General features: G+C 37.9%; 1 protein-coding gene across 1 annotated transcript; it reads left to right on the top strand.

The window, feature by feature from the left end:
* Window positions 1-1,085: 1,085 nt before the first annotated feature.
* Window positions 1,086-9,170, top strand: LOC144972248 (uncharacterized). Its single transcript, XM_078913292.1, has 2 exons — window positions 1,086-1,204; window positions 5,606-9,170. Exons 1-2 carry the CDS (start codon window positions 1,111-1,113, stop codon window positions 6,898-6,900), a joined length of 1,389 nt encoding a protein of 462 aa, XP_078769418.1. The 5' UTR covers window positions 1,086-1,110; the 3' UTR covers window positions 6,901-9,170.
* Window positions 9,171-13,929: the final 4,759 nt, after the last annotated feature.

Below are 13,929 nucleotides of genomic sequence, written 5' to 3'. Positions count from 1 at the left end.
GCGCATAGTTGAGTCCTTGGAGAAGGCTCTTTACTAACATTATCTCACTGTACTCAGGTGTAAAAGGAGTATCCGGCCATTAACAGCGTTGTCTCTGTCCGAAGAAAGTGTAATATTGTCTCTGTCCGAAGAAAGTGTAATATCACCTAACATACGTCATGTCTCGTTCTACATGTTACCTGTTGCTGTCGGCCAGGGACCCCTTGTAAAGTGCTTTGAGCATGTTTAGTGGATATTGCGCTATATAAAAGCTCAATTTAATTTAATCAAAGCAGTCCAGGTGGAAAAGTCTGTTGACTATTTAGCGGAAGGGCCTTCAGTCCAAGTCATTGATCATTGAGTCAAAAATAAATCTATAAAGAGGACATGCTGCTTGGTGCCAAGGAAAGAAAGAGAATCGGGATGATTGTCTGGCAAGGAGGTTATGGTTGATGAATTCAATGTATTGGTTGATTATGTTGTGTCTATAGGGAATGAGATTAGCGGAAGAGTAGCGTCCCTTGATTGGACGTCACCGGCGGAAAAGTTATTAGAGAGAGAACGTCATGTTGGTTGTGCGCATGCGTCTCTTGTCCTCGCTTCCGGAGACACTTCACCGAAAGCGAGGACGAGAGAGACGCATGCGCAAAACCATGTTGACATTCTCTCTACTAGGTGATGTCCAATCAAGGGACACTACTCTTCCGCTAATCTCATTCCCTATACTGAAAGCTGCACAGGTTACAGGCTTTTTCGGAATTTTTGGGCAGACTCGCTCACTCCACAGGATTTTTTAAATAGATTATTTGCTCCCACCCATGGTCTTAGTTTTTCTTTTTTCTTCTTGGATCTATGTAAAAGTAAAATGTTATACCTTTCACAACACGAATTAATACTGTCATGGTCAAATTCTTTTTTAAAACCTGAATTTTTAAAATGGCATACTGGACCAGTATAGCACTGTCACCTTTTGTTTTAGAAATCTCTCAATCGGTCAGCACTGAAATAAGAATTGTGTAAGAATTCACTGTTTGTTAATTCTAGCAATTTTACCTCATCTAATATTAGAAAATGCTGATTTTATTGTTTATTTGATTGTCTCAGACATTTGGATCAAAGTCTACTCAGCCAATGGATGAGAAGAATGAAAATACAAAAGAACTCAAGAGAGAAACGCTTTCAACTGAATCTGAGGGTAAAGACGATGAGGATACCCTAGACTCTGGTGAGTTTATTATTTTTCTCATTGTCTGTTTGTACCATGCAGTGATACCAAACTTCCAGTTTCATCTGAAAAAAATCTGGTCTAGAGTAAAAAATTCCGGGTTATGAACTGTCAAATTCTGGTGAGGTCATATTACTCCAAGGGTACAACCACCACTCCTACCACCTCATCATCATCACTACCACTACCACTACTAGACCTGTAAATTCTCAGTCAATTAACTGAAATCAGTCAATTTGTCAAATTCAAATATTTAAAAAAAGGAAAGAAAGAAAGAAAGAAATTAAAAAAAAAAAGAATTCACAAATCGTAGTCGAATGACCGTAAAGTAATTAGGAGTGTTCCACAGCGCTACGCGTAGCTCATGGGGACCGTTTATATTAACGATGTATATATTGCCAAGACTAAGCGACGCTTTTTATAAAAGGCGTGTCTGAACACATCCCTGGGTATTTTCACACGTCCTTCGTTAAATTATTTTTTCACTTTCCAAACCTGTCGTGATCCCAACTGTAGCCAATTTTAACTGAGCCACCGAGTGATAAATTTCACTGTTTCATCTAAGCCAAAATTGACCACATTTACCTGGCGAGTCTCAAAAGTATGATAAAGTAAATTGCGAATGTTATGTAGACACCTTCAAATCGAAAGTTAGGATAGATTGCTACAAGCACATTTCGATTGCCTCACGTTGTAAACAAACTGGTTGACCGTTTCTTCACTGATTGAGTACCTGATTATAAGGAACAATGGTAAGTAGCCTAATTAATTCCTGTGCAAATCAGGACGTTTTCTGCCATTGTTTTGCTCAAGCCCAAGTGAGCTTGCTGTTTTGTGGCGATTTACCTTCATTTCGATTCTTTGAATTTTTCCGCGACCTACGCCTGCCGAAGTTTCTTCTTGATAATTCACTTCTACTTAATAATTCAGTGTATTGGCCAGAAGTCATATTTATTTAATTTTTTTTTTTCTGTCATTTACTGATTGAAAATCAAGTTTGCTCATTGCTACATTATTCTAATGTTCTCACAATGGCTTAGCTGTTCGTGGATCGCAATTCAGACTTGTCGAGCATCGATAAAGATGTGAGGAATAAATTCAATAGGTCATGGCTAGAAGTTAAAGATGATAATGGTGATTATTTTTCTGACTATGTCAAAAAAATTCCAGAGGCAGGAATATGATTTTGATGAAGTCATCTTTACCTATATGATTATGAATGACATGCTTATTTAGCATTCCTTCTACATCAAATTATGGCAGTCATACTTCCAGTAAGAAATAACACCCACTATTTTAATGTATTGTATTTATCACTCTCCTCTCCAATGATGCCCTTATTTTTAAAAAAAATAATTGAATCTTCAGTTTGTCGAAGAGTTTCAGTCAATTTTTATAGAGCTCATTTACAGGTCTACACTACAACCGCCGCCACCACATCATCAGTACCACTATTACTAACAACAGCCGCCACCACATCATCACTATCACTGCTACAACCACCACCACATCATCGCTGTCACTACTACAACCACCACCACATCATCACTATCACAACTACAACCACCACCACATGGTCATTGCCACCATGACTACTACAACAACCACAACTACCACATCATCACTACCACTACTACTTCAACCACCACCACATCATCATTACCACTACTACAACAACTACCACCACTACTACAACTACAACCACCACCTCCACATCATCATCACTGCTAACACTACAACCACCACCACATCATCATCACTGCTAACACTACAACCACCACCACATCATCATCACTGCTAACACTGCAACCACCACCACATCATCATCACTGCTAACACTACAACCACCACCACATCATCATCACTGCTAACACTACAACCACCACCACATCATCATCACTGCTAACACTGCAACCACCACCACCACATCATCATCACTGCTAACACTGCAACCACCACCACATCATCATCACTGCTAACACTACAACCACCACCACATCATCATCACTGCTAACACTACAACCACCACCTCCACATCATCATCACTGCTAACACTACAACCACCACCTCCACATCATCATCACTGCTAACACTACAACCACCACCACATCATCATCACTGCTAACACTGCAACCACCACCACCACATCATCATCACTGCTAACACTGCAACCACCACCACATCATCATCACTGCTAACACTACAACCACCACCACATCATCATCACTGCTAACACTACAACCACCACCTCCACATCATCATCACTGCTAACACTACAACCACCACCACATCATCATCACTGCTAACATTGCAACCACCACCTCCACATCATCATCACTGCTAACACTACAACCACCACCTCCACATCATCATCACTGCTAACACTGCAACCACCACCACATCATCATCACTGCTAACACTGCAACCACCACCACCACATCATCATCACTGCTAACACTACAACCACCACCACCACATCCTCATCACTGCTAACACTACAACCACCACCACATCATCATCACTGCTAACACTACAACCACCACCACAACCACATCATCATCACTTATCATCATTACAATAACTAATACCTACACCACATCCTCACTAACCACCACCACAACCACCACCACTTGTGTGTCATTCATACTGTATATAATACAGTCCACTCCGGATAATCGCAACACCTTGGGATCAGCGAAAATGTTGCCATTAACCAAAGTTGAGTTTTCTGTCCTCTATTTCAACATTTTACACATATTATATGGTAAACTCAAATCAGTTATTTCAACCTTTGTTCTTAGTCTACCACAGACTGAGCAATTTCATTGAAACAAAAACCATATGACAGCCCTGTATAGCAAAAGCAGCTTTGATGCAAGTTGAAATCTTATTCAGATTGGATTAACTTTCCCTTTTTTGTTCTCAACATTTGTAAGAGTCAAAGAGATTAGCTGTGATGAGAGACAGAAATGCTATATAATACCTGTTGTCAAGACTATGCCCAGCCCCCTCGACTCCTATTTCATCGGCCACAGATGACATTACAAACCCATACTGCAAAGCCCCGCCCTGTTTTGTCCCTAATAGAGTGGTGATACACTATTGTAGCATTAAATCCCGCTCACTCTCGATTCTTCAAACTGTCACGATCAAATTTAGTCTTTCTCTCTCTCTCTCTCTCTCTCTCTCTCTCTCTCTCTCTCTCTCTCTCTCTCTCTCTCTCTCTCTCTCTCTCTCTCTCTCTCTCTCTCTCTCTGTTCCCCCCCCCCTCTCTCTCCCTGTCTTATGTACTTGTAAAATGATTAGTTTTGAATATGTACCAATGTCAGTGTCCTATCCACAACGGGACCCTTTGCTTGTGTCTAGATGGTAGTTTTTAGGTCATGTCAAAGCTACTTACATGGATGGTTTGAATGTGAAATCTTCTATTCCTTATTTGAACCAGTCTCCACTATTTTTATTTTTTATTTAGTGCTTTTAGTTTCTGAGCTACAACTTTTCCTTAGCATTTTCCTTTTTAATGACAAAATAATATTGTAAACGCTTTAAAGCTCCCAGAATCAAACAAAATAAAACAAACCCAGATTTGCCAGGTATTTTTACCAATTTTTTCTATTGACAAATAGGCAAGTCTATAGTACTCGTACAGTTAAACTATTTTTTTTTCTTATGTATTTCTAGTGTGGCTGATTGGATCAGTGGTGTGGTGTCAGTTCTTGTCACAAAAGTCAATTAATTAATATTAAGCCTGGTGGTGGCCAAATGAGAGGCGATGATCCTGGAATATTTTGGCCCCAGCATTGTGTCCTTGGGTAAGGCACTCTACACACGTTACCCCAGGTGTGTTAGTACAAAAAGGATGTCTGACCGGTGACTGGTATGGTTTGAAATGGAAATGTGGCTCCATATTGGCTACTTGGGGAATAATGAATCATGAATAAATAGTCAATAATATTAATAAATAATGAATTTATATAGGGCCTAAACATCCACGTTAATCATGCTCTGCGGCGCTTTACATAATAAACATGTTTAAAAATTAAAACAAGACAAAATTTTAAATCACCACACTACATAATAAGCATGAATACAGAAACAAAATCCAAGCAACATCTATTTCATGAAAAATAAGCCTCACTCAGTCTTCAGACATTTCCTGAAAGATGATAAATTTTCACAGGACCTTGTCCGAGGACTGAGTGCGCTCCATAGGCGTGGAGCAATGGATGAAAAGGCTTTTGTACCAAAAGTGGATTTTAAGGTTGGGACTGAGATGATCTTAAAATAAATTAAACACTGTGAAGTGTATTGACCATGGTTAATTCATGGATTTATGTTATATATAAGTTCATATTTATTTTTCTTATATTATTTATATATTTTTTATCTCTTCATGTCTAGATCCCTGCAGTTCCTCCCCTCATCCCAATAACATGAATGAATTCCTGGAGGAACAGTTACAAAAGATTTACAACTACGATTCCGAATGTACCCAAGTCAAAGGCGAGGTCTTATCTGGCGAGTTTGGTGGAGAGTCGGCTAGAGATTATCCTAGAGAAATGAGTCTCGTCGACCAGACCATTGAGGCCGTATCCAAGGGGATATTTGATCAGTTTTCTCATGAACCAGAAGTTCCCACAAAAATTGCAAAGGAGGAGAAAGAGAAATTACTGGATTGTAATATGTGTGATAAACAATTTTCCTGTGAGTACGATCTAGAAAACCACATCAGGACGCATACAGGGGATAAACCATTCATATGCTCGATATGTCATCGATCCTTCAGTATTAGCTGTAACCTGCACGCTCACATGAAGTGTCATACTGGAGTGAAGCCGTTCCAATGTGATATCTGTCCCCGAACATTTGCCATTAGCAGTCAGCTTGTTAATCACAAGCGAATTCATACGGGAGAGCGACCCTTCCAATGCACCGAGTGTGGTAAAGGGTTTAATCAGAGCTGTAACCTTCGCACACACATGCGGTGTCATACAGGAGAAGCGCCTTACAAATGTCCGCAGTGTGGCAAAGCATTCAAGCGTAACGGTAGTTTACAATTGCATCTTAGAGCTCACAGTGGTGTCAAGCCGTATCGCTGTTCGTTGTGTGAAAGAGATTTTGCAGAGCCTTTGTACCTAGAGAGACATATGAAGGTTCATATAGGTAACGAGACGTTTACGTGTTCTATTTGTGATAAGCAGTTCAACCACGCCGGGAATTTACAAAGGCATTTGAAGATACATACAGGTGAAAAACCTTTTACGTGCGACGTGTGCGGAAAGTCATTCTCGGAGACGGATAAGCTTTACGTTCATATGAGGGTGCACACCGCGGAAAAGCCGTTTGTGTGTCATATATGCAATAAAGCGTTCAGCCAGAGTAGCACGCTGACCACTCACATTGCAACGCACTCGGATGACAAACCCTTCAAATGTTCAGTGTGTGGTAGGGGATTCTACCAGACTTGCAAGCTCAACACGCACATGCGCGTTCACACGGGAGAGAAACCGTACCAGTGTTCTGTATGTGGCAAGGAGTACCATCGCAGTGACAGTTTACGTATTCATATGAGAAATCATACGGGGGAAAGACCTTACGTCTGCCCCATTTGTAAGAAGGCATTCAGCGTCAATAGCCACTTGCATGCACACATCCGATTGCATGAGAGGAAGAAAGACTGGGTCCCCAAACCATGATTTATATTGACATTTTGTCTGTTTCTAGGGGACACAAACGTTGATGATTTGAGCTTGGAATCCAAAAGTAGATATGTAACCCAACATCTCAAAACAGTATTATTTCCCTATAGATTTGACCCTGAAAAGTAAATTTAGAATAGAATTTATAAGAAAAATGGGCTTTTAGGTTATTATTTTTTTTTTTTTAATTTCAGTAATTGTATTTGTTCCCACGATAATGAATAGAAATTAACACCACATTTCACATTCATGGCTATAAATTCAATTTCCAGCATCTTTTTTTTCTTTCCAAATACTCTTTCCGAATCATTTGTGAACACAACAGATTTAGAAACTTTCTAGCGAAGATTATCAAACTACTTCAGCCTAAACACTAACAATGGCTGTCAAATTTAAGAACTCTCTTTGCCTTTGATTGCAAATACTCAGAATTGAGTCGGACTTCGTGTAGCATTCAGATTCAGGTGTTCAGATGCCATTTCATTCTGACATAATACCACTTTGAAATGTAGGGTCACATATCCAAGGCTGTGATAAAACGATTGGGTATTGTTGGTCACAATAATTTTTGATTATTTTAGAAAACTGACTGCTCTACTGTATGTAAGCTAAAGTACGACAAGAAGTCCAAAATCTGAGAGAATGGTGACTAAAGAATAGTTGGATTAATTTTTTAAATTTTTTTTTTAAAGTGTTGAAAAGTTTGAGATGACATTGGGCCTCATTTTGATGTTTAAAGACCAAGGGTGCCAAATGTCCCGGTTTTTTTGGGGTTTTTGATCACACCTCATCAGCTTTGGCTGCCTCCAAGGACAGCTTGGGCTTTTGATATAGTGCAATATCCACTAAAAAAGCCAGTGAAGGTCTGTCAGAAATGATGATAAGATTGGAATTGAAGCATCAAAGGCTCCGTACACTCGTAAATTACAGTGGAGAGTTCAGAACGATGTCTTTGTTCATTGGCAAGGTTGGGTTTTGGTCAGATGTCATGCTCTCCTCATTGTCAGTTTGTTGGGTTGTTTTTGTTTTTTTAAACTCCTTTGTCATTCCAGAAAAAAGAAAAGGGAGATCTTTACTGCTGCATTTCTTCACATAGTTCCAGGTTTAAGATGGTTTAATTTTGCCAAGATGAGCGTTATTTTTATCCATCAATATTGTAAAGCGCTTTGAGCACATTTAGTGGATATTGCCCTATATAAAAGCTCAATTTTTAAATATTTTTTTTTATTTGAAAGAAGAGTTTTCTGACCAGAATTTCGAATGGATTTATTTCCAGAGGGCGTCCGGTCAGTGGGTCGTGTAGGGATTTTGTACAAAGTTTGACATCAACAATCAAAAGCAGGATTTGGTATCGCATCTAATTTGTGTATCAATAGAATACTCTTCAACAGTCGTAACATCACTTCCTTCCTAATGACGCATGGTAACTTAGTAACACTGGCTCTAAACTATCGGAAGCCCGTATGAAATATTTTTCCGGCGAGCATAAAAGTGTATCCAGAGGAGAAAAAACAACATAAATTTGATCATGTTTTGACTTTTACACATTCTGATCACAAGGCATATGAAAAGTTCTAGCCAGCATGAAGAATAAAAAGTAATGATTTTCTTTGTTTAGAACCAAGATGGCCACCGTTGCCGGGCGGCGTGACATCAGACTACTGATTCCAATTGACAACACTTTTCCAGGGCAAAGTAAAAAGAATGATGACAGTGTGTGCTTGTCTCTATTTCATAAACCATTTGCCAAAGTAAGAGGCAGGGGCCCCCCCAATAGCTCAGTTGGTAGAGCACTCCCTTCACATTCAAATGGATTCACATCGATCCTGGGTGTAGTCGAGGTTTTTTTTTGTGCCCCCTGTCCACTCAACAGTAAATGGATAACTGGCTCCGTTAGGTCTGGTGGAAAGTACTTTGCAATAGACTAGCATCCTATCCAAAGGGTAGCGAACGATTGCTTTTGTTATAGAAACCAGGATTAACTCGGGCTCCAAGGGCCTTACGTCGTTGAAGGACTACTAAAAAAAGTAAGAGACCCCTGTAGGTCTGCTTTAATGCTATTGTTTAGGTGTACAGTGTTAATGAGTTGTCACTTGTTCCATTCCGAATAGCCTGATGATAGCCAAGACTCTGTGAAATACTTGAATATCGTTTTGAGTTGAACAACAACAACAACAATACTCAAGCTAAAACCACATTTTTGTTACAGCCTCAGAATAAGTAACGCTTCATGAATACGGTTTAAGATTTACATTTTGAAATCCCTCTCTGTGAAATTCAATTTATTATTTTATTATATATATATATATATATATATATATATATATATATATATATATATATATATATATATATATATATATATATATTATATATATATATATATATATATATATATATATTAATGATTAAATATGGAACAGGCGACAGGGGAAGAAAAAACCCACAAGAGTTTGTAATGGGTTATTTTTTTTTTTTCGCATTTTTATCATGTGAATATGATTCATTGTGAAGGAAACAGGGATTTTCTTCTTTCTTTTTTTATTCTTGTGTATTTTTGTATGACAATCAATGATGACTATTCATATAGAATAGGTATATATTAGAACCATTTTTGTTCAGTATTCATGTTATAATCGTAAGAAATCCTCCATGTTCCATCCATTTCCATCCATTATATTATGTCTGTGACACGCCCATATCCAAAAATGGCTGATTTACTATTTGATTCCTGTTGGTTTTTTTGTTTACATATATATATATATGTTGTTGCTACTTCCATACTTATTTGTGTAGACTTTTTATTTGTTTATTTATATGATATAATAATGAAATAAAATTCCTGTTTGTTTATCCTTAAGGGACAATTTTACTCTAGGCACGGTAGTTCAGGTCAGGCATATTTAGTCATAAACCCTCTGGAGTGTACTGAACTGCCTTGGTGAAAGTGGAAGGTACTCGATTCACTACCTGTATCATGCCGTTATCAGTACTGGAGTGAAGTGTCATCAAAGTTTCAATTTCCAGCGTTTTTTTTTTCCCTTGATTAACCATGCACTACACGTTTGATAGATTGGATGACTTCAGCCAGTTGCATACAAAATTCAACATTCACATTTCTCCTATAGGGAATGAGATTAGTGGAAGAGTAGCGTCCCTTGATTGGACGTCACCCATAGTCTGTGACGTCACCGGTGGAAAAGTTATTAGAGAGAAAACGTCATGTTGGTTGTGCGTGGAAGCGAGGACGAGAGACGCATGCGCACAACCAACATGATGTTCTCTCTCTAATAACTTTTCCGCCGGTGATGTCACAGACTATGGGTGACGACCAATCAAGGGACGCTACTCTTCCGCTAATCTCATTCCCTATAAGACACATATCTTAGTTTAATCCAAATACTTATTTTCTTTGCCCAGAGTCTACTTATATGTACCTCTTTATATATACCACTGTATCTGCCTTATATTTTGATGTCTGAGTGGGGCTTTTAGGTGACCTCAAACTAAGTACGCTGATAGTGTACTCTTGGAATCTACATCTATTCCCTATTTGAACCATTTCCCCTTGTCTTACTTTTTCCTCAAGTCCTTTTAATTGTATATCTAGAATGTTTTTACTATCCAATTTTGTTTCTTTTTACCGGCGCTGATATGACCTGAATGTGTTGCAAGCGCCGTCAAACCCTTAAAAACATAAATACATCTCTCACTATTTGTCTTCTATTATAAATCCGTTTCACACAAAATCAACACAAGTGTTGCAGAATTTTCACTTTCGTTATCATTTTCCATGTCCAATCTGTAGTGTATGGTATCAAATCATTCTCAAAGTTCTTATATTAAAAGTTGTCTTCCTGGGTGGGGATCCTGACCTCCCATAGTGGGCAGGGAGGTACATACTGTGTCTTCTATCCCCTTATATCTGTTTTCCAACATGCTTTCTGTCTTTGTCTTGGAATGAGATTACTTGGTTTTGTCCTGGCCCTGGCCAGACTCCTGACTGGGAGGGAAACAGTCAAATGCATAGTTATTGTTTTGGGAGATGATATTTTTTCCTTGTAAATCATCTCTCTGTTATGTATTATTATATTTGTTATCTTCAATGTATAATGTAAGCATTTGAGTGTATTCCTCTTTGTTGGATTTTGTGTTTGTGTCCGGATGAGACTTATAGGTGGTCTCAAACTAAGTACATTGGTGGTATGCTCTTGGAATCTACATCTGATCCATATTTGTTCCCAGTTCCCCTATGTCTTACTTTTTCTTGGATGCTTTAATCGTAATTCCAGAACTTTTTACTATCCCATTTTCTTCCTTTTCACTGGCGCTGATATAACCTAAATGTGTTGCAAGCGCCATAAAACCCTTAAAAACAAAAACAACAAAAAACAAAACATATCAAATCATTCTCAAAGTTCTTACATTAAAAGTTGTCTTTTTTTCTTTCCACCTATTTTATTGACTTTTCTTTTTCCACAAACTCGACATGTTCTATTAAGAAGTTGCTCCACACGATTTTCAAATGTGTGATCCATAGTTTAACAAGACATTCTTGCTTTTAATTTGTGGATAGAATAGGTGTAAACATACCAGCCTCTGTAGGGTCTAAATTTCCAAAGAATTGCTATATTTAATAACGTTTGTGCTCACAAATACTTCAGGAACACGATAGTTATATTCAGAGATAAATCCACTGTGGAATTTGATTATAATATGAAAACTAACAACTTAATTTGGAAAATCAGAGGAAAACAAGAACACTTAAACAAAGGGAGAAAATGTCAAAAAAAAAACAAAAAAACATGCAGGTTATAGAAGAAAACTTGATCTTTCAAAAGGTATGTTACATGCTGTAGTAATTAAATGTGTAGCAATGTCAGTGCTATGTCAAACGTTTGGGAAAATGCCGGAAATTGAGCTCTATGATCACTTGAAGCCACGGGCTGATTGAGGCTATCGTTAAGTGAGTGAGTATCATTGGTGATGGGTCATAGCGTGACGTTACAGGAAATGACCTTTCCTCAGCACAGGGGGTCATCTAACTAAATGTGCCTGGTTTTGACTCCATGTCACGGGGTGACAAGTGAGCTAAGACGAGGTGGCCTGCTCAACGCCACACAGTAATTGGGGAGTCGAATTATAATATACCTTAAAGGTATGAAGCAAAGACCATGTGTTGTCCCTTTTTGTTGTGTTGTTCTTTATTTTAATTGTGTGTATTTGGGTTTGTTTTGTTGTATTTTTTTTCTCTCTTTTAAAAACAAAAATTGTTTTATAATAATATTTTATACTTTTCCCCTTTGTAAATGTTTGTTTGATGACGTCATCCATTGTTTTAAAAATCCCAGTTCTATTTAAATCCAATGACCATGAATATCATGTTTTACTTTTCCATTGTTTATATATATATATATATATATATATATATATATATATTATATATATATATATATATATATATATATATATATATATATTGAGGTCGTGCTATTCTCATTGTAAATATGTGAGTGATGGGGGAGACTTTGAGAAAAACGTTAAAAACTGCACTGAGGCTTATGGCTAATGGCGTGTAGAGCCCGTGAAAACAAACCAACGATTAACCACTTGGACGTAATACTGGTTGGAGAAGACAGGTCACACAATGTCTTTGCCTATTGTTTTAAAGTTTTCTTTTTCTTTTTTTGGGTTTATTTGTTTACCGATTTTGATAAATAACAAAGTGAAATAGAATGTAACCTTCAATTTAATATACGAAAAGAGATAAAATGGATGTTTCGGGTTTCCCCTTTATCAACAAAACAGGATGAATGAAACTACAGACGAATGAGATAATGTGTGGTAATGGCGTTGTTAACATTCCTCTGTAGTGTTTCATCCATCCTGTTTTGTTGATAAAGGGGAAACCCAAATCATCCATTTTATCTGTTTTTGTAATTAAATTGAAGCTTACATTCAATTTCACATTATTATTTATTTCTTCGAACTTCGAGCAGCAACATTGACATTACCGAATTTGTGAAATGGCTGTGCTGTCTAATATTATATCAACTGCCATCACCTACAATGGCATTTGTCTCTTCCAATAGATTTTGACATTGTACAGATTAATTTATAAATAGACATCCTGTTTGATTAGCATAATAATAGTAATAATAATTACGGCAATGATATTTACATTTTATCATGTGTAAATTGATTTCCATCAGAATGTGAAGAGACCGGGTGGGGTTCCTGACCTCCCATAGTGGGCAGGGAGGTACTTACTAGGTCTTCTATCCCCCTATATCTGTTTTCCAACTTGCTTTCTGTCTTTGTCTTGGAATGAGATTACTTGGTTGTGTCCTTGCCCTTGCCAGAGTCTTTGGCTGGGAGGGAAACAGTCAAATGTATAGTTATAGTTTTGGAAGGTGATATTTATCTCCTTATAAATCTTGTCTCAGTTATGTGCTATTATATATTTAGTTTTGATTATGATATGTAAAGCATTTGAGTGTGTTCCTCTGAGTGGGATCCTGTGTTTGTGTCTGGATGAGACTTTTAGGTAATCTCAAACTAAGTACATTGCAATCTGCATCTGTTGTCTATTTGAACCGTTTCCCATCTGTCTAACTTTTTCTGGTGAGCTTTGAATTGTTCTGCTGGCGGTAAAATGACTCCATCTTGTGGTAAACGCTGTAAAATCCTTACAAACGACGTATGCATCTATGCCGGTCTTACATCCGAACATCCTTATAGGGAATGACATTAGCGGAAGAGTAGCGTCCCTTGATTGGACGTCATCGGCGGAAAAGTTATTAGAGAGAGAACGTCATGTTGGTTGTGCGGAAGCGGTGACGTCACAGACTATGGGTGACGTCCAATCAAGGGACGCTACTCTTCCGCTAATCTCATTCCCTATAGGCCTAAACATTGTTGTAATGGACAATGTTTTGTATCATTTTTTAACTATTTCAATGAGCCCATAAGGAATTGGGTTATCCGACCTGCAAATGAGTGCATGTCGCTTTAAAACAACCAACT

Source organism: Berghia stephanieae, chromosome 5 (genome assembly GCF_034508935.2).
Source record: "Berghia stephanieae isolate SIO BIC M18660-M18661 chromosome 5, UCSD_Bste_1.3, whole genome shotgun sequence".
Taxonomy (NCBI): Eukaryota; Metazoa; Mollusca; class Gastropoda; order Nudibranchia; family Aeolidiidae; genus Berghia; species Berghia stephanieae.
Note: the sequence above shows the minus strand (reverse complement) of the source record. Positions and strands in the feature narration are given on the sequence as shown.